The following is a 27,641-nucleotide window of genomic DNA, read 5'->3' as shown; positions in this document are numbered from 1 at the left end:
CCCGCCGAGACGCCGCCCCCGAGGCCCCGCCCTGTGTTAGGTTGAGGCCGCCCCACTCAGCCGGTGGCCGCCATCGCTATTGTGGCATCATTCCTCGGCTCCGGAGGCAGAGCCAAGTTTCCTCTTCCTGTCTGGGAAAAAAACCATAGCTGAAAAGGAAGGCGGAGGGAGGAGAAGTCAGAAAGGGCTGATGAACGGAGCGTTCGAAGGAGCCTGCGACGCCGCGGCAATCCCCGCCTCTGAGCTGAGCTCACTACCGCCTCGGTAGCTGTCATGGCCGCCGGGCCACGTGACTCCGGCTTAGCGCCGGCCTGCTTCCCCGTCACTCTGGTTCTGTAGTCTCGGTTCTCCGACTCCGTCTTTTTCTTGCTTGTGGACCTCGATATTGCCTTTCTTCCCTTAGAAGAACTGCTGTACCGACTCTCAGAACTTTGGTAAGTATGTCAGAGGATGGGTGTTTCCCAGTAATCCCCCCCCGGGGTTTCCCCGGAGTCCCAAGCAAACCCCTGGACAGTCGACCGAAAGTCTCCTTCTAATGCCTCGAAACAAACGACAGAACGAAAACCATATTAGGCCCCGCAAATCAGTGGCATTAACACCTAGCCCGCCGAACCCTCTTGCCCCCCATCTCCATTGGTCATGGGAGAGCTTATAATGCAAGCTAAACTGGGGTTCATTCGGCCGTCGTCTGCCCACCTCTCCCGGGTTGACAGTATCGGCTTTCCACCAAAATGCCTGTTTAGAAAGGGGCACTCAAGGGTTGGCGCTTGCGCACAGTCGCCGCCGCCGCCTAGAAAGGGACAGTGCACGGGAGGAAGAGGCTGGGTGGTAAACAGGAAGTGGGTCCTCAGAGCTCGGGGGCAGCGCTCAGGTAGGTTCCTCCGGGGACTCCGGAGTGGGGATCCCTTGTCAGGAACTGGAGTCCTCTTGTGGAAGTGTGTTAGCTAACAGCTTCGATCCGAATGATGTATTGGTGGCTCTAAAGGCACCCTTGTCGCTGTGGGTGGGTGTGTCGTTTTTCTGTCCCACCGTAGGAACTCCTGCGAACTGAAGCGCACCGAGTCGCAGGAGGGGAGATGGGACAGGGGCAGAAACGTACCCTCTTCTTTCCTGAAGTAAAGACATGCAAAACTTAAGACATTTTTATCGAGGAAGTGGGAGGCCGCTTTAAAATATATATATCTGTAGAAGATTTGCTTTCGCAGCTTCTAGTGTTCAGTGTGACGTTAACCCTAAGGTTTTATTTATAGGCACATAGATGTTGTATTAGGCTATCGAGATTTATGGGGAAGATGTGTAGATGATGATATTTTCTGAAAGAACTCGTTAAATGTTTTGAGTCCTAAATAAACCTGCTCAGTTTTTCGTTGCATTCTGTATTCATTAAATGTGGTGCTCCTCAAAACCGATTTTGTCATGAATCAATAAATAGAAGGAAGCACTTAATGTAGGCATTTCATACACTGCACAGCCCGCACTATTTTTTAATCAGAATTTCTTCTCTGGTTACTTCCTGGAATCTAAGTGCCGTGTTTAAGTCTTCGCCTTGGCTTTCTCCATGTTATTTGCTGCGCTACCTACCCAAGGACATTTAGACAAGATGTAGGCTGCTTTTTTTTTTAAACGTAGACGGCGTCAAACTTTTTTTGTTGTTGTTTAGTTGACGTCTCACCTAGGTAGTTTTTCAAGTTTTTTTTTTTTTTTTTCTTACTCAGGTCACAAGTGCCCAGGCTGCAGTGCAGTGACTTGATGTCAGCTCACTGCAACCTCCACCTCCCCGGTTCAAGCAATTCTCCTGCCTCAGCCTCCTAAGTAGTCGGGACTAAAGACATGTGCCACCATGCCCGGCTAATCTTTCTATTTTTAGTAGATATGAGGTTTCACCATGCTGGCCAGGCTGGACCCAAACTCTTGACCTCAAGTGACCTGCCAGGGCCTCCCAAAGTGCTGGGATTACAGGGATGAACCACCATGTCTGGCCTCAATCTTGGTTTAACTGTCTATTTATGGCAGTCTATGTTCAGATCAGGCCTATTAAAAAAAGCAGAACAGCATTTGAAAATCTGCCCACAATAACTTCAATCTTAACACATCTATTTGGAAGCAGTAATGTTTAAACTCTAATACACATAAAAATCATCTGGGGGTGGGTGGTTTTGTCAAATGCAGGATCTAATTCAACAGACTGGGGTAGGACCTGAGATGCTGATGATGCTGGTCCCCAGACGGCACTTCTGAATCGCAAAGTACTAGGTTTTGGTTGGACAACTGCAAGTAAAAGGGCACAGGACCAGATGAATGTAATTTCCAAAAGGGGTTCAAATGGTAACCCTGACAATACTGCTAAGGCTACTTGTAGTAAGTTTTAAGTGAATTGCTGTATTTCTAAAATATTGCTGACAACAGTGGGCTGGTTATAGCATGTGTTCTATAATAAAACGTTCTTTCCAAAAAATAGCTAAAGAATATTCTTAAAATAAAAATGTAATATAATACTTGACAAATACATTCTATTATAAAAATGAAAACACTGGGCCAGGCGCGGTAGCTCACGCCTGTAATCTCAGCACTTTGGAAGGCTGAGGTGGTTGGATCGCTTGAGCTTAGAAGCTTGAGACCAGCCTGGGCAACATGGTAAGACTCGGTCTCCACAAAGATTAGCCGGGTATGGTGGCCATGCCTGTGGTTCCAGCTACTGGGGAGCTTGAAGGGGAAGGCCCCCTTGAGCCCGGGAGATAGAGGCTGCAGTGAGCCCTGATCTCCCCATGGCACTCTAGTCTGGGCAATAGGGTAAGATCCTGTCTCAAGAAAGGAAAAAAAAAAAAAAAAAAACTTGAAAAACTACCTAAGTGAGATGTCAACTAAAAAAAAAAAGTTATTTTTCTATCAAAAAAAAGATTGTGACAATGAAGCATTTTATTTGTATATTACATATATATTTTGTGCATGATAGTTATATATAAAATGTGCATGTACTGTAAACTTTTAGAAATAACTTTATACTATTTACCTTGTTTATTAAATAGTTTTAAATTTTGTGCATTTTTTACTTTTTTGTCTATAGAAAACATCTGGAGAAAATGACCCATTGGTTTCATAGGAATCCATTAAAAGCCACAGCTCCTGTGTCTTTTAATTACTATGGTGTGGTCACTGGCCCTTCTGCTTCAAAAATATGCAAGTAAGTGCATTGATTGAACCACTCTTAGATGCAGGGTCCTTTTTTTGGTTCCATGGTCAATACAGAAATATGTAACACACTGTTTCTAAGTTTAAGTTCCTTATACATTTATCAATGATATGTGAAGAGTTAAATCAGATTATTTAAACTTTGTCAAGTCTTCTAGGCTTCGAACCTTAATTTTAGATCAGTAAATGAGTTCCAGAGAGGCTAAAGCAATCGGAGTAAAACAGTTAATCTATGTATTACAACAGTACAAGAGACTCCACAAAGTAGTATATGGGCATTTTTTTTTTTTTTTTTGATATGGAGATTTGTCACTCAGGCTGGAGTTCAATGGCTCCATCTCAGCTCATTGCAACCTTTGCCTCCCCAGTTCAAGCGATTCTCCTGCCTCGGCCTCCCAGAGTGCTGGGATTACAGCCACCACGCCCAGCTGTATAGGGACATTTTAAATTGGCCACATAGTTAACTTGTGGAGTTCAGAGCAGGGAGAGAGATCCCTATGACCTGAAATGGCCTTTATAGTATTCACATAGGAATAGGCCTTGAATGAAGTGTATGGCTTAGACTAGGGTTTGGCAAACTGTGTCCTATGGATTTGGGCCACTGCCTGTTTTTATAAATAAAGTTTTATTGGAACACAGCCAGTCCCACATTTATTGACATATCATTTATAACTGCCTCTGGCTGCTTTCCTCTACAGCAGCAGAATTAAATAGTCACAATGGATACCTCATTACCAGAAAAGCCTGAAATGTTTACTATTTGGTGCTTTCCAAAAAACTATTTGGATATTCTTGATTTAGGTTGCCAGGGGGGAAGAGAGAAGGTCATTTCTGTCAGGAAAACCTTTGTGCTAGGGATAGTAAGTAGAGCAATTTGGCTGAAACAAGAGATAAATGCAAAAGATGTTTTGAAGGAGGAGTCAATGGACCTGATTGACTAATTTGCCTTGGGAGGTTGAAAAGGATTCAGTCTCTGTGAGATACAGAACCTAGATGATTAAGACATTGGTGGTACTAATAAAGAAAAATCTGAAGAGTTGCTGCTCTTATGGGAAGAAGTGATTAGAACAAAAGATAGGATAATTGGCTTGTTAATCTAAACTAATGGTCCGCAAACCTTTTTTTAAGCTACATCATATTGATTTTAGGCTTATGTGGGCCACATACAGTCACTATTGCATATTCTTTGCTCATTTTTATAACCCTTTAAAAATGTGAAAACCATTCTTAGTTTGAGGGCTGAACAAAAATAAGCAGTGGGGTATGAAAAAACAGGACAGTCTGTAGTTTGGCAACCCTTGATCTAGACTCCTGGAGGCTGGTCCCAGCTCAGCTGTTTCATCTGTACCGTTGGGCAAGTCCCTTAACTTCTTTGGGCCTGATTTCTAATCTATGAAATGAACAGCCTAAATTAAATATATCTGCAGTACATTTGTCTCAAATCTCTAAGATGAATATAACTTTATACAAGTTGAGCTGTAGGTGATGATCAAGGATCTATATGGAAATAGCTAACAGATTATTTCAGTGCAGAATAGGCTTTAAGGATTAAAATTTCTTCCTAGTTTAGAAGTTGAATCATGTGTTTCCAGCTTCTAGATAAATACCTCAAACAATGATTAATTCATAAGATAATCAGTCACGTTTTAGTCAGCTGTTTGTAATTGGTGATACATGCATACTTTCTTGGAATATGCCTCCTTAGTGTTAGTACCAATGAGTAAGTACTACATCTAGACTATTTAGGATTTAGTCTGTGCACTCTTCTAAACATCACTGCTACATTATAGTCCAAATCTGAAAATTGAAAACTTTGTATTCTTCCACTCAGCAAGTAATTTGAATATGCGCTTGATCCTAGGCATCTACCAAATTCAGGATATGTAGCCTCCACTCTCTTGATACTTAGCATTTAAATTTAGTCTTTCTTTAATGGTTTACACATTTCAAGGGTCTTTGGTCATATCCATGTAATATAATATCGGAAGCCTCACTAAGCTAATTGCCTTCTGGATTAGATTTGGAACTGGAACAAAACCAAGGGAAAGCTAACGATGGAGATGTAGGAGTGGATATAGTTGAAGCTATCCTAATAGATGAAATCTCAAAAGAGAGAGAACCAGAAAGCCAAAGACTGAACATTTCTGGAGTTGGGGATGAAAAAGAGACACAGAAAAAAATATGAAAAGAACTTCAGAGATAAGGGGAGCACGTAGAAAATTTAGTAGTATTGGAATCAAAGGAGAAAATAATTTCAAGAAGGAAAAGGTGGATCTACAACATTTATTGCTATAGAGAAGTAGAGGAGAATACAGATTAGGGAGTAGTTTTAAAACAACTAATGGCCACATGTTTTACATATTCTTGATGTATGTATTATAGAATGCAGTTTCATTTTTAACATTTTTATGCAGTATATTTTCACATTTTTGTGTTTTATGTCAGATTTAGAAATTTTAAAGTGATATTAAAATGATACACAGATGTGTTAAATTTTCATTTTTCAAGAAACTTACTGTGAACTGCTTAGTTTTTTACTCATTCTTAATTCTTTTCCCGTCTTAAATGCATGCATTTGTTTGATTGTTTTTTAATTAAAACTTGCTGTATATTTTAATTATGTAATTGTATTCATTATTTGCCCCTTTAATTGGTCTGAGTTTATTTTAGTACAACTTTTAAAGCAGTTGTTATTAGAAATTTTATCTAGATTTAGGCCTAATTAAATTCATTTCTGTGTGTTTGGTAATCCTTTAGATGAGGTAGGGGTGTGTGTGTGTGTGTGTGTGTGTTTTAAAGCTTTTATGTTGAAACCTGGAAGCCACTTTTATGTAGATTGATTGCAACACAGCTAAAGTTACTGTCTCTTTCTATCTCTTGTAAGTGACTTGAGATCATCCAGGGCACGACTCCTTGAACTGTTCACTGATTTGAGCTGTAATCCAGAAATGATGAAGAATGCAGCAGATTCATATTTTTCACTTTTACAAGGTTAGTTATTTATATGAAATTGAGGTTTTTTTTAACAAAGATCTAGAAGTTTACATTTAATTCTTTGACTTTTCAAATTTGATGAGTTTACTCTTCCAGACTGTATTCTTTGGAAAACGGCAAGAAGTTTTATTCAGACACCTGGAAAAGTAATCTGAAAATTCTTCCAAACAGAACACTCAATATTTCTTCTAAAACTTAAATGTCTTATATTTTTCTATAGGCTTTATAAATTCTTTGGATGAATCTACCCAAGAAAGCAAGTTACGATTTATTCAAAATTTCAAGTGGACTGATACATTACAAGGACAGGTTCCAAGGTAAGCAACACTGAGGTTCTACTAAATTGGAGCCAGTTTTTGTAACTGTTTAGCCAGTGGTTGACTCATAGCCTCTGTGTTTGAAGAAAAAAATACAGGTCTGCTCAGCATTGTCTCTTACCAGGAAATTAATTAAAAGCATTCGACCTCAATCCTAGTACATAGTAAGTAAAAATGTAATTTGTTTCTCCCAACCAAATCTATTTTCGAGGTAATCAATACAAATGTTAACTACAGTTGAACAGCCTTGACCTTGAAAAACACACAAAGGATGGTCTGAGGACTAAGAATACAAACTGACATTCCACATGTGCCTACACTGAAGCTGAGCAGAATTTAAGTTTTTCCCTTACTTGCCTTTTGCTGATGGTGCTTCATGTCTTCCATTAGTCTTTCTCTGTCTCCTTCTTTCTCTCCAATTTCATACTCTTGATTGATAGTATATGTTTTCTTCTTTATCTCTCTTCCCTCTCTCTACTCTTTTTAAAAACTTCCCTTTAGAGCTTTTCTTATCACTTACTTGAAACTATTTATAATAAATCTAATTATAACAGAAAACAGATCATAATGGTGCTGATGTTTTACTTACCTACTGTTTTTCAACGCTATTTTGTTGTTTAAATGCCCATATATTTTCATCTCAATTTGATTTAGAATTACTATTTTATAAAAACAGAAAGGAAGGGGTGGAGGTTGCTGAAAGACCAGAGCAGGCTGTATATTATAATAGAAAGAGTATGGACATTGGATTTGTACATATTTAGATGCAGTTTCAGGTTTTTACTGCATGAAGATCTGCTTCTTCAACTGTATGTTGGGGCCATAGATAAAGTACTTTGTGAGAAGCGAAACAAGAGAATTTTTGTTAAGTGACTAATAACGACTCTAGGCTTATAAGACATTCATTAAATGTTCATTTCCTTCTTTCCTTACTTGGGAGTTGGGTGGGAAGTAGGTACTAGGGATTTTTTTTCCAAATTTTAATATTCTGGGATACTCAGATTTTCTAAGACCTTGTTTTCTATTTTTTTAATGTGACCCATTTGTTTTTAATCCAAAATTAATGATTTTTTTAAATTAAAAATACTTTTTTAAAGAATCAAACCTCTGTCATTATTTTGACAGATTCTATAATGTGTGTGTTACATAAATTAGGCACTTTTCCCACCGTGCCACATTTTGATTCTATGTAATAGTGAGCTAAGGCCGGGTGCGGTGGCTCACACTTGTAATCCCAGCACTTTAGGATGCCAAGGCAGGCGAATCATGTGAGTTCAGGAGTTTGAGACCAGCCTGGCCAACGTGGTAACACCCCATCTCTACTGAACAATACAAAAATTAGCCATGCATGGTGGAGAGTGCCTGTGATCCTAGCTACTTGGGAGGCTGACAGGAGAATCACTTAAACCCGGGAAGCCAAGGTTGCAGTGAGCTGAGATTGCACCACTGCACTCCAGCCTGGGTGACACAGCAAGAGTCTATCTATTAAAAAAAAAAAAAAAAAAAACAAAGAAAAAAAATAGTGAGCTATTATTTAACATTTTTTCAGCAATTTTATGAGATAGTGAAGAATTATGTGATGAAGACCTTAAGTCATACAAATTATTCAGCACAAATGAGACTTCTACCTTACTTTATTCTTGATTGCTACTTAGTAGAAATAGTGTTGTGAGTCTATCTATTCTGAAAAATATTGTTTCCATTATAGATACTATGACTACTACTTAGATGAGGTGTCATAGAAATGGAGTGTTTGGAAACAAGGGATATTGACATAAATGAAGGATTATGAAGGAAGAGAATTATTTATGAGACTTCACATAAATTAGCCAATCTGTCCTATTATTTAAAGGTAAACTTATAAATTAGACATGTTCACTAGATCTCCAGATGTAATTCATTTGATAGCTTTAGTGCAGGAAAGAATAAGCTATTAAACTATGTATTAAATTTTTTTCAGGAGGATAAAATTGTTTTGAGAAGTTTGTTCATAACTCATTTTTTATATGATCTATAATAAACAAGACAGTTTGGAAATTACTTTTTAATTACTACATATTTTATAATACTTTTTTTCATTTAAAAAGTTAACCACACCTCCATTTCTCTTAAGACAGGGGCAATATCCAACTAAGAAACTATTATTTTGTAGTAAGTATATTTAGTAGTATATTCACCTTTTTGTGAAATACTGATTGGCTTGGCAATTCAAAATCTTTTAGTTTGTACAAGTTTTCCAAAAATGTACATTTCGTGTGCATTTGTTCCTTTTCTAGGTGTCAGAATTTAAAAAAAATTTTTTTTTTGAGACATTCTGACTCTCAGCAGGCTGGAGTGCAGTAGTGTGATCACGGCTCATTGTAACTGCCACCTCCCAGGATCAACAAGTAGCTAAAAAATACAAAGTGGAGGGATAATTCTTGTTTCTTCTTTTTGGGTAGCTTTTCTGTGTCTTAGTATTACAAGTGTAAAATAAGGACATTCTGCTTTCTTTATTAGTTGAGATAAATGAGATCATTTATAAAACATTTTCAGGTTCTTTTAAGAACAATAGTGAATATACATTGGTATGAATATCTTACTTGCTTGATATGCTTTTGCCATCTTTATATCATACTTAGTAATAGAAGCTGAAGGAAACAAGGTGTAAAATATACTTGTTCAGGACATTTTTCTGGAGTACTGATTGGCTAGGAATTCAAAATTTTGTACAGTTTGTCTTCAGCTTGCTCATTGCCCTTCTTTTTCTTGATTTCTTTTTTACATACCATCTGCTCCAGTGAAGCTCTTTGGGTCACTTGTATCAGAAAATTTTTTATACTCTTATGCTTGGATAGCATTGTTTCCTCACCTAGGATGTCCTTTTGCTTCCCTTCTAGTTATCTTTCCAGGGACAGTTCAAATGTCTATGTACCGTTAAACCTTCTTAATTATTCTAGCCTGAAACAATCTCTCCTCTGAATTTCATTTTTCTAAAATATTATATAAGAACCACACCTTTGATAATCTACTGAGTACTTCTTAAAAATATAGATTCTAAGCCCCATTCCAGGCTTTCTGACTCTGGGATTAAGGCCCAGAAATGTGTATTTTAAAAGTTACTCTATATACAGTAAACTTTGGGAACTCCTATTCCCATGCTTATTATGAAGTACATAGTACCTTCTGGACCATTACACTTAGCCATTTGTAGTTAAATTCCTGTATGTCTTATCTCTCCATCTATATTAAACACAACCATTTTCCTCATACATACCAGTTAGCATATACTTCTTTGTAATTTTGAGTTGGATGTCCAATAGGATTTATGCTGTGATGTCTTGATAATTGACAGGACTTAATGATCATGTTTGTAATTCCAGTGCCCAGCAGGATGCTGTTTTTGAATTAATTTCCATGGGATTTAATGTAGCTTTATGGTATACCAAATATGCTTCAAGACTGGCTGGAAAAGAAAAGTAAGTTAAAAGGAGAAGATTATGTGCATCTGCATTATTTTTCAAGTATATGGAGCTTCATTATTTAAAAAATCTGTTGTAAAAAGTACCACTTTGGCCAGGCGCGGTGGCTCATGCCTATAATCCCAGCACTTTGGGAGGCCGAGGCGGGTGGATCATGAGGTCAAGAGATCGAGACCATCCTGGTCAACATGGTGAAACCCCGTCTCTACTAAAAATACAAAAAAAATTAGCTGGGCATGGTGGTGCGTGCCTGTGCTCCCAGCTACTCAGGAGGCTGAGGCAGGAGAATTGTGTGAACCCAGGAGGCAGAGGTTGCAGTGAGCCAAAATTGCGCCATTGTACTCCAGCCTGGGTAACAAGAGCGAAACTCCACCTCAAAAAAAAAAAAAAGTACCACTTTGGACAAGTGAAGGATTACCTTATAATGTTCGTATTTTGAGTATCAGAATTACGGCACCTATTGTCAAAAGGTAAAAGAAATGTTAACAGTCTTGTCCTGTGGAAGGTCTTGCTAAGTAAGACCCCAAATTGAAAAACCATAATGTAAAAGCATGAGTATTAACTCCGTAAAAGGATCATAAACAGAGTTAAAAAAACAAATGGCAATATTGGTCAAAAACATAGCAATTCATTTGATAAATTGTTTGCTTTTATAACATATACTCAGAAATCAGGAGAGAAAATACTATCAAATCAACTGAAAGCGAACATAAACAGGCAATTCACAGAAGACAAATACAGAAGGCTTATATTATGTGAAAAGATGTTTTGAAGGATTAAAGAACTTTCCCTAGTGTGCTCATTCTTTTTTCTCTTTCACTCTTTGGCTTACCTTAAAGGTAATACAAAGGCAATACAATTTTTTAATAGCTATAGTAGATACAGCAATAGGAACCTGTCAAATTACGGTTCATCCATATGTGGGAATAATATGTAACATTTGAAAATGAGGTCAAATTGTATGTGCTGATGTAAAATTACCTCTAAAGTAATTTAGGTGGTTAAAAAAAGAGCAGAGTAATAATACTAGCTACCATTGTGTATCTGTGTGTTTCTTAAGCATGTGTATGCATTAAGTGTGTAATATTTTGTCTTTGTCTTACATGCACAAATGTCTGTAAGGAAAAATAAGAAGGCTTTGTCCGGATTTTGTTTTGTTTTGTGTTTTTTGTAGAGGCGAGGTATCACCATGTCTGCAAGGCTGGTCTCGAACTCCTGGCCTCAGGTGATTCTCCTGCCTTGGCTTTCCAAAGTACTGGGATTACAAGCATGATCTGCCATGCCTGGCTGAAGATTTTACCCCCAATCAGGGTCTCTTTTCATTTGTAGTATCTTTTGGAGACATATTGATATGCTTTTGTCATCTTAGTGATATCTTTATGTCATATACTTGTTTTCAAGACCTTATGGAATACTCATTGGCTTGGCATTCAAAATATTTTAGTTTGTACAAGTTTTCTACAAATGTACATTTCATGTGCATTTTTTCCTTTTCTAGGTGTCAAAATTAAATTTTTTTCTTTTTTGAGACATTCTCACTCTGTCACCCAGGCTGGATTTAGTGATCATGGCTTGTTGCGACTGCTGCCTCCCAGGTGTAAGTGATTCTCATGCCTCAGCCTCCTGAGTAGATGGGATTACAGGTGCCTACCACCATACCCAGCTAATTTTGGAATTTTTAGTAGAGACAGGGTTTTGCCATATTGGCCAGGCTTGTCTTGAACCTCTGGCCTCAAGCCATCTGCCCACCTTGTCCTCCCAAAGTCGTAGGATTACAGGCATGAGCCACTGTGCCTGGCCTCAAAATCAGATTTTTTTAAAAGGAAGAAAACTAGCCGTGAGAAACATAAATGACTACTTTGGATGTATAATAATGTATTGGTTGTTGTGTTTTAATACCAGAAATGGAATTCATCCTCTAACTAATGTAACCCCTATCTTTAAGTATAACAGAAGATGAAGCAAAAGAAGTTCATCGAAGCCTAAAGATTGCAGCTGGGATTTTTAAACATTTAAAGGTAAAAGAGATAAAAAACATTGTTTGTTCTTAATGCTTTCATTCTTGAATAATTTTTCTTTTGGGGGCATACAGAGGAAGAATTGTTTCATTATATTAAAAAAGTTAATATGTGTTCTGTCTTCCTTATGTTACGTATGTTATTGATGAGTGCAGCCAGTTACTAAATGTTAAATGTCTCCATTTTTGTTTTAAAAACCAGTGACTTTTACAATTAGAAAGATTAAGCTGTAGCGCTCTGCTTATTTTTCTGTCTTTGAAAAGATAGGAGAAAAGAAAGCAGAAGCATTGATGGTTCTTACCTAAACTGAACTTCTAATTGTAGTCTCTGTATCTCACTGAAAACATTAGAGGGACAATGAGTGCACTCTAGTTTTAAATTGCTTGGAGATGTGATGGGAATTAGGAGAGAGAATATTGTGTCTTTTAAACAATTTCCCCCACTTCATTCTAATTAAATCACTTTATTGATGGCCTCCTAGAGGCCAGTGTTGTTTTTTGCTGTTACAGTAAGATGCTTTTATAGTGACTAAAAAGCTGTGATCCTGAATTAGGTGTAGAATTATAGTGGGGTTTTTTTTTTCCTTTTTTTTTGGGGGGGGATGGAGTCTCGCACTGTCACCTGGGCTGGAGTACAGTGGTGCCATCTTGGCTCACTGCAACCTCCGCCTCCCGGTTTCAAGCTATTCTCCTGCCTCAGCTTTCTAAGCAGCTGGGATTATGGGCACCTGGCACCACGCCTAGCTAATTTTTTGTATTTTTAGTAGAGACAGGGTTTCACCACGTTGGCCAGGCTGGTCTTGAGCTCCTGACCTTGTGATTTGCCCTCCTCGGCCTCCCAAAGTGTTGGGATTACAGGCATGAGCCACTGCGTCTGCCCTCTTTATATCTTTAATTATTAATGTGAATGAACAATTCAGGCTATCCTGCAAAAAGAATTTTGGTTACTATTTCAGTTGACATTTTTCAAAATGATAGTGTGGCTTGCATATCTCAGCAATCTATCATGACTTAAATTTTGTTCTTGAATTTCTTGTTCTTACAAAAGCTGAGTTTTAGTATACAGGAACCTTTGTTCTTTACAAGCTTACCATTGTTAGTTTTTATAGTTTTTGTTTGTACCCTAAATTTCTGCTAAGTTTCCAAATTGAACGTCTCATCACTTCTGTTTTCTTCATTTCTAACAACTGGATTAAAATAAAATTTGGCTGCTTTTTTGTCTTTTGTTGTTGTTCTCAGGAAAGTCATATCCCAAAACTCATTACACCCGCAGAAAAAGGAAGAGATTTAGAATCACGACTCATAGAAGCATATGTTATTCAGTGTCAGGCCGAAGCTCAAGAAGGTATCCTAAATATTGGAAGATTGTTTTAAATGAAAGTCTATATTGGCATTTAATTCCTCTTTAAGAATCGGAAGTTGGGCACTATGGCTCACACATGTAGTCACAGCACTTTGAGAGGCCAAGGTGGGCAGATGACTACAGGCCAGGAGTTCAAGACCAGCCTGGGCAAGGTTGCAAACCTCATCTCTGCAGAAAATTCAAAAATTAGCTAGGCATGGTGGCACATGCCTGTAGTCCAGCTTCTCACGAGGGTGAGGTGGCAGTGATGGCTTGGACCTGGGAGGTCGGAGCTGCAAGACCACGCCACTGTACTTCACCCTGGGCAATAGTGTGAGACCCTGTCTCAAGATAATTAATCAATTTAAATAAAAATCAGAATTATCCAGAATCAAGTTTTTAGATTTTGAGAAATTTTAGAATGAGAAATAAGTTTACCGTTAGCATTTGCCTTCATTCTTAGTTAGCAGGAAAAGGTCTTATAGTTGAATGGCTCTTTTTAAGAGGATTTTGATTTCACGTCATTTCTGACAGTACAACATTAATTCTTTAATTCATCTTTTCTTTAGTGTGCTCATTCTTTTCTCTTTTATCCTTCAGCTTACCTAAAATCTTCACCTTTCAATGGCAGGTGATAATATTACTAACATGAAACAGTACAGAAACTTTGTAGGCTTTCCTTTTTCATTCTTCCAAACTCTGATGTTCCTCTGAAAATGGCCGGGATGGTGGCTCATGCCTGTAATCTCAAATCTCAGCACTTCGGGAGGTCGAGGCAGGAGAATTGCTTGAGCCTAGGAGTTTGAGACCAGCCTGGTTAGTATAGCAAGACCTCCATCTCTACAAAAAATTCTTTAAAAAATTAGCCAGGAGCCATGGCATGTACCTGTAGTCCCAGCCACTCAGGAAACTGAGGCAGAAGGATCACTTGAGCCTGGGAGTTTGAGGCTTCAGTAAGCCATGATCACGCCATTGCACTCCAGCCTGGGTGACAGCAAGACCCTGTCTCAAAAGAAAAAAAAGAATTTCCTGTTACATCATGCTGTTTTGTAATAGTGATTCACTGATGATTTATTTAAAGAAGTGGTGTCAGAACCAACAGGCCCAGTGTTTTCTGTTTAATGTTTGCATTTTCTGTAACTTTGAATGTTAAAACATTTAACAAACTGTATTAAAATCCCAGAGAGATTGTCAGACTGTCTTTTGCTGTTATAATTGAATTTAGGATGAATGGAGTGAATTTAATTATAGATTCCCTTTATTATGTTTGGTTACAGTAACAATTGCTCGAGCAATTGAACTAAAACACGCTCCTGGACTAATTGCTGCACTGGCGTATGAAACAGCCAATTTCTATCAAAGAGCTGGTAAGCTGCTAATTCTGTTGTTACATTTTTAGTCTTCAGTTTTTCAGATTTATTCGATCTTTAATTAATGGGGACAAAACAAGATTTCTCAGATTCTGTCATTATTTGCAAAAGTGGAGTAATAAATATTATTTACCGCATTTAAAATAGAACCGTTCATATTTAATATGCTGCATAACTTCTAATGGAAGAGAAAACCAGTGATGTCTAATAAGATTATACAGCGTTTGGCTTAAAATTTTCTTTTGGTCTTTATAACAGCCTTATACAGAATCTGAAATCCAGAGAGTTAACATGACTAGCCCATAATTTAACTGCAAGAAAGTGGGAGATTGGGACTAGAACACACTACTGTGATAAGCCTGTTAACTCTTCATTCACTTATTTAGGAAACATGCAAATGTTTTTTTTATGGGATGGTTACTATTTTTGTTGCTAAGAAGAGGCAAGTAGAAAGGATTTGCAGTTTAGGGAAGGAGACAAACATGTAACCCCATTATTATATCCTGAGGTAAGATATCACAGCAGTGAATTAGAAATCTTAACAAGCTGGGCATCCTAGAGAAGGACTCTAGAAGAAGATGCTTTCGCCTTATTGTGAAGTGTAAATAAAAGTCTTATGTTCCCTAGGAAGCTTTCGAGTTTGGGTGTAGAATTCTTTAGTAAATACAAAAATAAGAAATAACTTAGTGCATTCTGGAAACTTCAGACAGTTGCTCTTACCTGAAACACAGGATGAGTAGCAGGAGAAAAGATTGAAAAAGTATGCATGCTTGGGATCAAACATTGGTTTGTAAGCCTTTGACCTTTCATTCTATAGATATTTGGGACCTGTTAAAAGATTAGAAGACTGACTTGATAAGATTTGAATTTAAGACAGGTCCCTATAGTTGCAGTGTTAGAGATGGGTTTGCTACATGAAGGAGTAATAGGCTAGCTAACTTGACTTGGCACTTAAGAAATTCTTGTCGTTTATGAAGGAAATGATGAAAGCTTTGACAAATACAGCAAAGTAGCAAATAGAGAGGAAAAAATAGATGTTTAGTAGAAGGTTATGGAGAGGAGAGGTGGAGAGGAGAGAGGTTTGGCAGGAGGATATGGAGAAGAGAGGAGAGGATTCTATTTCTGACTTGAGTGAGCTTTGCTGTATCATTTAAGTTTTTAAAATTAGATAATATAGCAGTATAAACAATATTCACTTTGAAGTTCTTGGTCACAATCTATTTTTATCATTATCTTTAATTTAAAGTTGTATTAACCATCAAATCAAAGAGCTGCCAGAGTATTTAACCAGTCTTGGGTAACTTAACGTATAGATTTGGGAAAATCACTTCAAGTAAAGGTGTTTTTTTCAAAAAAGTTAATTTCTTGAGTCTCAGACTTGAATGGCATCCTCTCGGCTCTTAGCATCACAACACGTGAACTAAAAGTCCTCTAGTGAATCAGGGTGAAATTATATTTTGCTTTTTAAAATGTAACTTTAGATCATACTTTATCCAGTTTGGAGCCTGCATATTCTGCTAAATGGAGAAAATATCTTCACTTGAAGATGTGTTTCTACACAGCTTATGTAAGTATTCATAATGCTAAAAACAATGTAAATTATTGTCTTTCCAGCCCTTGGAGTGCCAGGTCTCTCATCTCACCAGAGTCTTCATTAGCATTTTACAAATAATGGACAGCTAACTCTCAGTAAATGTTTACTGAGAGTCAGTGCAGCCATTGTGAACTAGAGTGGGTGGAAAGAGATGATGTAGCATTGTAGAAGTGGATTATAGCAATGGAATTATTGTTTGATTGAAAACCCACTTTTAGCATGCTTAATGAAATTCTTTAAATTGTTTCATCCTGTGCATTGAGAAACATATTTATTAATTCTAATATTAAGGCATACCACACAGTATATCACCTAGCTTGGTGAAGAATATCAGTGAACATCGTTTTGGAATTTAAGTATCAGTCTGTTATACCTACCAAACTTAATTGTTTTATTAATTAGAATATCATATGAGAGATCATCAAAAACCTTTTTCAGGTCTAAGTGGATAATATTTCGTGTATCTCCTCTTCCTCTGCATTAGCACAATAACTTCCTCCTTTATCTACTATTTCCTAAATTTTAAATGCAGATTTCAGCAAATAAGTTTTGCGCAGTACATGGTTAGAAGGCTATTTTGGCTCAAGACCTGACGTATTTCCATTTTTTCTGTGAACAAAGGTTGGGGAAGAGCTTAATCAAGTAAAGAAGTGTAAGGGAGGGATTGCATTGATACTTCATTGAATGAAGGTATTAATTTATCTGATCAACACATAGAACAATAATAGGGGAAAGCATCTTGAAGGGAGAGAATGAATAAAAATGTGTTTATCTCATCAGGCTTACTGTTATCATGGTCAGACTTTATTGGCTGGTGATAAATGTGGTGAAGCAATCAGGTCTCTTCAAGAAGCAGAAAAATGTAAGTATTCCTGCCAAAATACTAACTTGCTTTTAAAAAACAAATGACTTTATCATAAAAGGGAATATGTGCTTAAAGAGATTTTGGCTGTGTTTATGAAAGGGAAATGGGAATGAATGAGAAAAGAAACAAATGTTTCAAAAACCTAGAACCTATAGAAAATACTCACCTTCTACTTACAGAATTTTTACTGGCATTGCTATTATATTAAGAGCAGTAAATGTCTTACTACCTCCAACTTAAAGCCTTGTAGGTATAAATAGCAATGTTAATTGTAATCAAAGACTTTATATCTCTTTCACATGTAGTATATGCAAAGGCAGAAGCACTGTGTAAAGAATATGGAGAAACCAAAGGACCTGGACCAACAGTCAAACCTTCAGGACATCTGTTCTTTAGGAAGCTTGGAAACCTTGTGAAGAACACCCTAGAAAAATGTCAGAGAGAAAATGGATTTATGTGAGTACAGCTTAATATTATTTTAATAATAATATATTGATTTATAATGATAATAAAATACTAATATTTTAGTAATATCATTTCTGTTAGTCTCTATTTCCAAAAGTTTTATGTTAAATAGCACTTATGGGCTAGGTGTGGTAGCTCACGACTGTAATCCCAGCATTCTGGGAGGCCAAGGCAGGTGAGTCCCTTGAGCCCAGGAGTTTGAGACCAGCCTGGGCAACATGTCAAAACCTGTCTATACAGAAAATACAAAGAAATTAGCTGGCCGTGGCACACGCCTGTAGTCTAAGCTACTTAGGGGGTAAGGTGGGAGAATCATTTGAGCCTGGGATGTCAAGGCTGCAGTGAGCCATGACTGAGCCACGGCACTCAAGCTGGGCAAGAATGAGACACTGTCTCAAATATATATAGTATTTACATTTCACATTAGTTTTCTCTTTACATTAGTGATAAAGTTCAGTTGTGTAGCGCCTTTTATTCTACTTCGGATAATATATACAAGCAGACTTTAAAATTAAAACATTAGTTATTAACGTAGAGTTTATTTCATTAGGACACTCACATAGTGTCCTGATTTTCTCTTAACTCCGCCTGCCATTCTTTCTCCATGTTTTAATGTATCTTCTCAACCTCCTTTGCATATTCACCTCATGCTGGTTTCAGCTCTCAGTTTTTCTTGTTTTGTTTTTCAAGAGGTTTTCCATGATTAAATCAGTGTTTTTCAAACTGTAGATTACCATCTGTGTGGGTGGGTAGACTCAATCTTTTTCCTGCTTTTATCTCCTTACATTCTTCCCTTTATATTCTTCATCTATATATACTGAGCTTTTCACTTCCTTAAACATGCCTAGTTCACCTTTAATGATTTCCTTTGGAAAGAGTCACTGAACTTAATTCTGGGTTAATTCCCCTTGTCTGCATTCTTATAGCACTCTACTTCCATGGTAGCTCCAGTACATTGCATTGTAATTGACAAAATGTCTTGATTTTGTCATTTACTGATCTATATGAGGCAGAAAATTTCTTATTCATGATTAAACTGTCATTGTCCCAAACACGACCTTGAACGTAGTAGGCTCTCAAATAATGAACAAATGAATGAATTGCTATTTAAATTACTTTTTGCAGTTACTTTCAAAAAATTCCAACAGAAGCCCCACAGCTGGAACTCAAAGCAAATTACGGTCTCGTAGAGCCTGTACCTTTCGAATTTCCTCCTACAAGTGCTCAGTGGACACCAGAAACATTGGCTGCATTTGATCTCACCAAAAGACCCAAGGATGACAGTGTATGAGATTGTTTTGTTTTGCTTTGTTTTTTGCTTTCATTACCAAAAGTTTAAAAGAAAATTCAGAGTTAGCATTTTGATATTTTTCTTTATTTAAATAGATACATATCTTTGTCTAAATGCTAAGTTAGAGAGTTACAGTGCTTAGTATAATCTGTGGTAGAACACTCTCAGAGATAAGACCTCGAGGCCTTCTGTCTTCTGAATAATGACATTCTTTTCAACACATTATCTTGCCTCTTTACAACTTGTCAGTGCCTCCTTTAAAGGAGTGTGGGAGAAAAGATCAGCCATGTTTATATATTGCTATAGCAATACTCTGTTTTTGTTTTAGCAAACTGCAGAGCGTTTGAGGATTTGGCCTAATTACAGTATTCTATGAATCCAGGGATAAAATAAGAATACTTTTATTTATTGCTATCTAAGTACAGTATTCTATGAATCCAGGGATAAAATAAGAATACTTTTATTTATTGCTATATAAATACATCTTGGTGTTCTAAATCAAATGATAAATTAAGTGGAAATTTTGAGGTCTAACTACCAAAAGACTAGGGATCTGTGACGAATGAATGAAAATTATTTTATAGCCATTGCTCCTTCCTTGAAATTGGGTTTTGTTTATATAATTTCCTTCCCATATTAAAATTTGTTCCTTAAAATATAACTGTCTTTATATTCTGATCAACTATGAAATAATGCCCTAAGAGATAGCCTATTACTGTCATAAGTCATGTCTAACCTTTAGGGTTCTACATGTATAGATAGATCACTTAGAAAAGAATATGCAGTCGGAGTACCATTAGCTTGATTTTTGCCTACCAAACTAGGTTTTGATCTTTACTGAAATGTTGCTTTCCGATTATATCTTAAAATGAATTGGTCTGTAGTTTCTGGAATAGCTTTGTCAGTATCTGTGTTATATAATTTAATATAGCATCTTTTAAAAGTCTGAAGTGGAAAAGATTTAGTGTTTGTTTTCTCAGTCTTCGTTTATATACTTAAACTGTTTCTTTTTTTTTCTCCCTAGACTAAACCCAAACCAGAAGAAGAAGTAAAACCCGTGAAAGAACCAGATATCAAACCTCAGAAGGACACTGGGTGCCACATCTCCTAAAATACAGTTTGCACTTAGAATTTCTCTAGCCGTAGAGAAGATAAACCACAGAATTGCAGCTCTTATTTCTCCAGATGAGTTCTCTGAAGCTTGTAGAATAACTTGCATTCAGAGGGTATCTGCCTTCAGCTTACTTGTTCTTGATTTTTAATACAGGAGGTGTTTCTTGCTTTGTTTTCAGATTCTCCTTTCAATCAGGACAACATTTGGAAGATTTTATTGTGCCTCTAAAGGGTGTATTTGGGGGTTGGATCTTTTTGTTAAACTCTGGATAGTAATAAGTTTCAGGTCAATATAGGCCCAAATTGTGGTTTCAGGTATGTTTTTTCTTTTTTCTTTTCCTTTCTTTTCTTCTTTTTTTATTTTTTTTTTGAGACAGAGTCTCCCTCTGTTGCCAAGGCTGGAGTGCAGTGGCATGATCTCAGCTCACTGCAACTTCCACCTCCTGGATTCAAGTGATTCTCCTGCCTCAGCCTCCTGAGTAGCTGGGATTACAGATACACGCCACCATGCCCAGCTAATTTTTGTATTTTTAGTAGAGACGGGTCTCACCATGTTGGCCAGGCTGGTCTTAAAGATTTGGCCTAATTTCAGTATTCTGACCTTAGCTGATCCACCCGCCTCCCAAAGTGCTGGGATTACAGGTGTGAGCCACCGCCCCAGCCTCAGGTATGTTTTTCTATTTACACACAAAAAATTAATTTTCCTTCCTCTTACTTGATATCAGAAGAATGACAGGGATCCATTTTTAACAGAGATCGTTTTTCCACTTTTCCATCGTGTTAATCAGAACACAGACTTATGTTCTCAGTCATTTATCTTTTTCTGGTGGGTGGAAAAATTGTCACTTATAGTTGAAGATCAGAAAACCATCACACCAAGTCCTTTACATGTATTAGAATCAATAATTTACTCAAAAATCAGTGTTTATAGGTATGTTGGGACCTTTAAGAACTTATCCCTATTCCAGTAGCCCTGTGCTTCATTCATTCAGTATCCGTAGCCCTGCACTGATTTTTACAAATATCTTTTCTAGTGGGTTTTTTACTTAGAGGACAGACCTTTGTAATAGTTATGATAGTCTTAATGTTTATATATAGGAAAGACAGAATGGAAAATGTTTTTTGAAGTCAAATATTGCATGATGTAAAGAAAAAAAACTAAAATGATATAGGTTGTCCTGAATTACACTGTTAACTCTCTACTTCTTTATTAAAGAAGTTATAGTAAAATGCCTTGGTGACCTGATTTCAGTGTACATTTGTTTTTATGTGGTTTTCTGATAATGTCCTGTCAGAATTATATTTCTTTAGGCCAAAGGCCATAGCAAAAACATAGAGAACAAATACAGATACAATATGATCTTAAAAATAGATTGTAACAGTTGAAACAATTAGTGTGTATGCAAATTTGGGAAATAGTGGATGCATAATACTTAAACAGAAGTCACACATCTGTAGGCTTAACTTCTGATTATTCTCTTGGAGCATTAGGTAATTTTTCTATTGTAAGTGACAGGTTGATTTACTTAATATAGATAAGATAAGTAGCATACGCTAAAAGCCACTGTGTGCCAGCCACTGTGCTGGACACTTACATAGATAAGCCATTGAATCCACAGCAGCCCTGTGAGAAATAAGCAAAGTGTTGAAATAGGAATATACATTTCATTATGAAAAATGAGTAGATTATGCCTATCTGAATCAATACTGCATTCAAATAAGTGATTACTTAAATCATATATCATAGTTTACATTCCTTAAAAAAGGTAGATAAATTCAGAGGTTTTTTCTTAACATATGAAATACTAAATACTGCTAGCTGCATGATATTAATATTTGAAGCTGCAGTTTCTGAAATAAGTGGAGTAATAAGTAAACAGACATTTAATTTTATTTTAATATCTATGGAAAATGCTTTATTAAATCTCACTGCATTTTCTGTTGTCTTTTTTACAGAATCACTTGTCTGTTGTGTGCCACTTACTGACAAAACGTTAAACAGTACTTGATGCCAGCTCTTTACTTTCTGGCTTGTGGGACCTACTCCTCTTAGATACTTGTGCTTCTTAATCTACTTACTAAATTTTCACATTGACATTTTTGGGGATGATACTGTCGTATATGAAATGGAAATGTCATATGTCCAGTGCTTCTGTAAAATGAAGCAGTACTTGAAATCAGTAGGCATCTTTGACATGAGCAGATAAATATTTTGTTGACTAAAATATCCCGTTATATGTAATGTTTTTAAAACCTTGTTGGAAATTATCAAATGTAGAGAAATTACATGAAGGTTATGGAGAGATGTAACTACTTGTGTTTACTATTACACGCATTTCATACCGGGCAGTGACAACTAACATGTTACTTCTACTCAAAGTGTATAATGGGTTCTCTATTTATGAAAATAAAAGTAATTTTACTCACAATTTCATTGAGATCTCTTGTTTTTTGATAAATATTTTTATACTTACTAAGCTAGTAACAGTTAAGACAGTGCAAAATCATTCTTCATGATAATGTTTGAAAATGACAGATAACCAGGCCTGGTGGCTCATGCCTATAATCCCAGCACTTCAGGAGGCTGAGGCGAGAGGATTGCTAGAGCCCTAGAGTTGAAACCAGCCTGGAAAACATGGGGAAATCCTGTGTCTGCAAAAATTAAAAAATGAGCTGGGTGTGGTAGCATGTGCAGTGAACCACAATCATGCCCCACTGCACTTTAGCCTGGGTGACAGAGTGAGGCACTGTCACACAAAAAAATAAAATGACAGATACATTTGCATCAATGATTTTATGCTTCATGGACTCATTAAACCTTCAGTGTCCTTGACTTCTTCAGTGTCTGCTTATGTGTATTAGTACCTATCGCTTCTTAATCTCAAAGGATTTTGATTGGCCTGTTTATGTCTCGGGCTTGGTAGTAACCAACATGATGCAGTATTTGTACTATGGTTTGCTAAGCTAGAGGCTTATTGTCGCTGCACAATAATCTGTAGAAAACTATGCCTTACAAACTTGAGGTGACACTTCTAATGTTGTATAAATGCATGCAGAAATAAAACCATATTCAGAATTCTTTTAGAATTAGAGTAATCATGCTTTAGAAAATACTGCATTTTACTGTATAAAATAAACTTGGAATGTCACTTTGGGTTACCATAACTTCGTATCTAAAGATTTTTTTTTATTTGACATTTGAACAATTTGCTTAAAGTTTAAATTTTTATTTAAGAATGTTTTAATAATAAAGGGATCAAAATAGTTAATCTAGGAGAGAAGTTGATTAATTATAAAACAGAAAATACATTTGATTGTGCTTATCCAAAAAGCCAGAGCTCTCACTTCAGCATTTAATGTATCTGATGCCTATGATTTGCTTGAAGTCGGTAGAAGCTTATACAGTCACTCTCAGAGCACTCCCCTGAGAAAATGTCAAACTTGACTTTGCTTCTTTAATGCAGAGCTTCACAAGTAGGTTGTCTCAAGCTATTGATTGAAGCTTTCTGGGTGGCCTCCTGGGCAGGACTTACGGTGGCTGGAGCTCCCAGGCTGGTTGCCTCCAGAATTCCAAAGAATTTTCTCTGTCATCTTGCATGATGTAAAAAAGGTTGGGAAACACCACAGTGGGACAGGCGTGGACAGACATGCAGGCACTGGGGTGCATGTATATGGTTTAATACTGCAAATAAAGACACAGCAATCCTGCCAGGTGATGATGCTCTTTAATTCTCAAGGAGCAGCAGTGATTTGTTATTTCACATTTTTCTCTTCCCTTCTGACACACACACAGCAGGTCACTGATGGGAGCAGGTCAGTTCCCTCAGGTGAAGGGGCCTAGAGAAATGTCAGTGAATACCGTGCTGTGAAGCTCTGCCTCTGAGGTGCACAGTGGGGCCTTGGGTCTCTGCTCTCACTAGGGGTTTGACCTTTCAGCCACCTCAGGAAGAAGGAAAGGCGGAAGCAGGAAGGGGGACCAGCAGCTCCGGGCAAGCAACGCTGATTAGCTCCTGTGTAATGACCCAACATCAGTTCTTAGCTGAATTTTAGCATAGTCCATTTGAAAACATTTCTAGATAAATGAAAATGGAAAGAATTCTAGAAAATTTTAAGTGTTATATACTTAAAATAGTGTATTTACTTATTGAAGTTAAATGCCAAGATGTAGAACTAATGTGTTATTTCCTTGGTACAGATTATAATACTTTAACTCTTTTCAGTGAAGGAGTTAATCAAAATGAAATGATTAGTATATAGCTGTAATCAGAAAAGTATTAAATGAAGGATAGTCATTTCTAAAGCAGGAAATAAAGACAATTCAAGTTTGTTATTTTTCCAGTCTGTTATACACCTCCTCCCACCCATTAACATGAACTAAATGTATGATTCATTTGTTAAACAAATACTGAGTTCCAGCTCTGTGTAATGCATTGTACAGGCAGAAGATACAGCAGTGAACAGAGAGGTAAAAACCTTCCCACTCTGCCAAGGGGCGGGGCAGGAAGGAAAGGGAAGACAGACGTGGAATATGGAGTGTTGTTCAGTGTTGGTAAGTGCTAAGAAGAAATGAAACAGGAGGTAAGATGCAAAGGGCCGTGGTGAAGGCAATGGGTGGTTGCCTTGAAAGAGGAGCTCAGCGTAGTCTCCATTTGAGTTAAAGACTGGAAATGAGCAATGAACAATCTGGAAAGAAAGATTGATAGAGCAGCCAGTACAGAGCTCTCTGCAGAGAGAGAGGGAGGACCTGTGTGGTCAAGGAGTTGCAGTAAGAAGGCTGGTGTGGTTAGAGTGATGGTCAGTCGGCGAAGAGTAGTACAAGATGGCATCATAAAGCTCAGGGGTTGGATATACCGCCTTGCAGGCCATTGTGAGGACTTCGGCTTTTACACTAGGTGAGACGAGAACCCACTGGCGAGTTTTAAGCAGAGAAATAACATGACCTGACTTAGGATTTAACAATTCTGCCTCCTTTTCCAGTGTAGACTGGAGGGGGCCAATTAGGAGGCCGCTGCAATAATCTAGGTGACAGACGATGGCAACGGTGAGAGATGACAGCCCAGGGTGGTGGCAGTGGAGTCATGAAAGTGTGATTCCAGAAACTTCCAAGAGAATTTCCTGGCAGATGTGATGTGAGGAGTGATTAAAGAAGAACGAGGAATGACTTTCATGTTGGCCTGAGCAGCTGGAAGGATAGAGCGGCCGTTTATTGAGACGAGAAGGCTGCCAGAGGAGGAGAGGTAAGTATGTGTGTGTTGCGGGGATGGAGTGAGAGTGGCACCGAAAGCACGAGCAAAGATACAGACACACTAGGACTGAGATGTCAAGCGGGTAGTTGATCTGTGAGATTCAGGGAAAAAGTCTGACCTGGAGAATATGAAAGTTGCAGTCACCTGTGTGTGCGTAGTATTTAAAGCCACAGGGCCACAGGAGATCATCAAGAAAGCAGATAGAAAAGAGAAGAGGTCCACTCACTGGGCCCTGGGCTAATACGGTATTCAAAAGGTCAGAGAGATTGTATGATCTGTTAATTACATTGCATGCTTGGGTACTATCCTTTATATTTGGGGTTAAGAAACAGCGGGGCGTGGTGGCTCATGCCTGTAATCCCAGCACTTTGGGAGGCTGAGGCAGGAGGATTGCTTGACCCCAGAAGTTCAAGAACAGCCTGGACAAAAATAGGGAAACCCCACCTCTACAAAAACTACAAAAAAAAAAAAAAGCCAGGTGTAGTGGCACACGCCTATGGGAGGTGGAGGTTGAAGTCAACAGAGATCACACCCAGTGCACCCCGTCCTGGGCAAAAGCAAGATCGTGTCTAAAAAAAAAAGAAAAAAAGAAACTGAAGCTAAAATATCACGTACAAAATATCCACATCTAAGTGTGAAGCTGGCAGTGCTCCCAAGGTTTTTGTAAATAAGTTGATTCCAACCTGTTCACTATCGAGATCCCTCTGTGAGACACGCACTGACTATAAACATGGAGTTTGCAGAGCATATTCTAAAATGCCCATTAGGTGGCAGAAAAATATTCAGTAAACCAATGGTGAGCCAGCTAGTGCTCGGTCTCGTGCTGGTTCACGATTTCTCCACTCCCCTCTAGCCTCTCAGAGAGCCCTCTGAACTTACAGATGTGTATGTCTGTCAATGTACAACACTATCATCAAGAAGAACAGAGACTGGTCTTTTCTTCAGAGAGCCAACAGATATCATCAGTCTGTAAGAAAATACAGGAGGTGAGCCAGGTGTACAGGGGATGAGGGTGTGCTTATGTCTCATTAGGTTTGGAAATGTATGAATTGGACAGTCTTAAGAGGAGTAAATTGACTCTAATGACACTATTAGGCCTAATTTTTAAACTTTTGATATTTAAGCTTTTTAGCTTGGGGCAGGGTGAAGAAGCGTTCAGAAAGTAGAAAGCAAGAAAGCCCCTTGGAAAGAAAAAGGCAAGGTGTCTTGCAACTAGCCTGATGTTTAAGCTTTCTGCAATAAACCCAGTCTCTCAATCACAAGTCTCTTTCTGTTTCAGTTTCAAAGCTTCTTCTTGTCCCACTCTCTTTAGGGCATTGGTCCCCAAACTTGCCCGAACACTGGGATGACCCGGGCAGCTTCAAAAAAATAACTAGTGCCTGAGTTCCACCCACAGAGATTGTGATTTAGGTGGCCTGAGGTGTGGCCTGTCTTAGAAATTATTTAAAAGACCCCCAGATGATTCTCATAACCAAATAATTTTGAGAGCCACTGGGCTTAGCTAATGTTGGATGTGTAAATATAGACCTTCCCACAACTCAAACATGTTCCACCCTGTCAGCCATGCGAGAGAACACTTCCACGTCAGCATATCCAAGCGCTCTGCATGGCCTCAGCCTACAGAACCCTTAACTCTTAACTTTATCATCTATTGAACAATCCCTAACATCAAAATTTGTACTACTTTCAACACCAAACGTAGCAAATGAAAGAAAAATACAGAGGGATTATGTAAGTTACTATTTGAAAATGTTTTAATTTTCTCTTGCTTGTTGTAGAGTGTGCTTTGTTTCTTAGGGCACTGATAATATTTATTTGTGCAATAGTATTATGCTTCACATATTGTTTGTCTTACATACCAAATTTAAAAATTTTTTTTTTTTTTTTTTTTTTTGCTGCTCTTTGGCATCAGAAATTAAATGGTAATACCTATCTACTTCTTACTAAGGCTTTTCTATGATACACCATCACTAAGTCAGGGGAAACCATGTGTAATATTCAGAGGTCCCCAGAGCAGGACAGATATCACATCACCTTGCTGTGGATGACAAATGTAACCTTTGGCAAGTCTTTTGCAACTCTGACCTTTGACAAAGGCATTAAGCTCAGCATTGTAGCAATAAGATTTGGTGATTTATTTGTGTGTGTGAGTGTGTGTGTGTATATATATATTCATTCATGTTTGCATTGCCCATAAAATATTTTTTAAATTCGATCTGCTACTCTTCATTTTAATGGATAGCTGACAATCCATTTGCATTTATTATGATTATTGACTTACTTGGAATTATTGCTGATATTTTATTCAGTGTTTCTTTTGATCATGATTTTTCTTTACTGTTGCTTCTTTCTTGCCTTCCATCAGAGTGTTTTTCTT

The 27,641-nt window shown here is 37.6% G+C and overlaps 1 protein-coding gene across 2 annotated transcripts; it reads left to right on the top strand.

The window, feature by feature from the left end:
• Positions 1-33: 33 nt before the first annotated feature.
• On the top strand, positions 34-22,447 carry BROX (BRO1 domain and CAAX motif containing). 2 transcript variants are annotated; one of them, XM_002760485.8, is made up of 13 exons: positions 34-434; positions 3,065-3,181; positions 6,074-6,180; positions 6,404-6,500; positions 9,863-9,958; positions 11,907-11,979; positions 13,218-13,323; positions 14,598-14,687; positions 16,172-16,257; positions 17,065-17,146; positions 17,455-17,605; positions 18,740-18,899; positions 19,930-22,447. In XM_002760485.8, the coding sequence occupies exons 2-13, from the start codon at positions 3,081-3,083 to the stop codon at positions 20,014-20,016; spliced, it is 1,236 nt and encodes a 411-aa protein (XP_002760531.1). In that variant the 5' UTR covers positions 34-434; positions 3,065-3,080; the 3' UTR covers positions 20,017-22,447. The 2 variants fall into 2 exon arrangements, with proteins under 2 accessions (XP_002760531.1, XP_008983423.1); XM_008985175.6 differs by lacking the exon at positions 34-434 and adding an exon at positions 824-871.
• The last annotated feature ends 5,194 nt before the right edge of the window (positions 22,448-27,641 follow it).

This window comes from Callithrix jacchus, chromosome 19 (genome assembly GCF_049354715.1).
Source record: "Callithrix jacchus isolate 240 chromosome 19, calJac240_pri, whole genome shotgun sequence".
Classification (NCBI taxonomy): Eukaryota; Metazoa; Chordata; class Mammalia; order Primates; family Cebidae; genus Callithrix; species Callithrix jacchus.
This window is presented reverse-complemented; position numbering and strand designations above follow the sequence as displayed.

Bases quoted from the DNA above. Each gene is read 5' to 3' on its own strand.
- BROX (XM_002760485.8), top strand. From the start codon at position 3,081: ATGACCCATTGGTTTCATAGGAATCCATTAAAAGCCACAGCTCCTGTG. The intron at 3,182-6,073 runs GTAAGTGCATTG...ATCTCTTGTAAG, and splicing joins TCTGCTTCAAAAATATGCAA to TGACTTGAGATCATCCAGGG. The intron at 9,959-11,906 runs GTAAGTTAAAAG...CCTATCTTTAAG, and splicing joins AGACTGGCTGGAAAAGAAAA to TATAACAGAAGATGAAGCAA.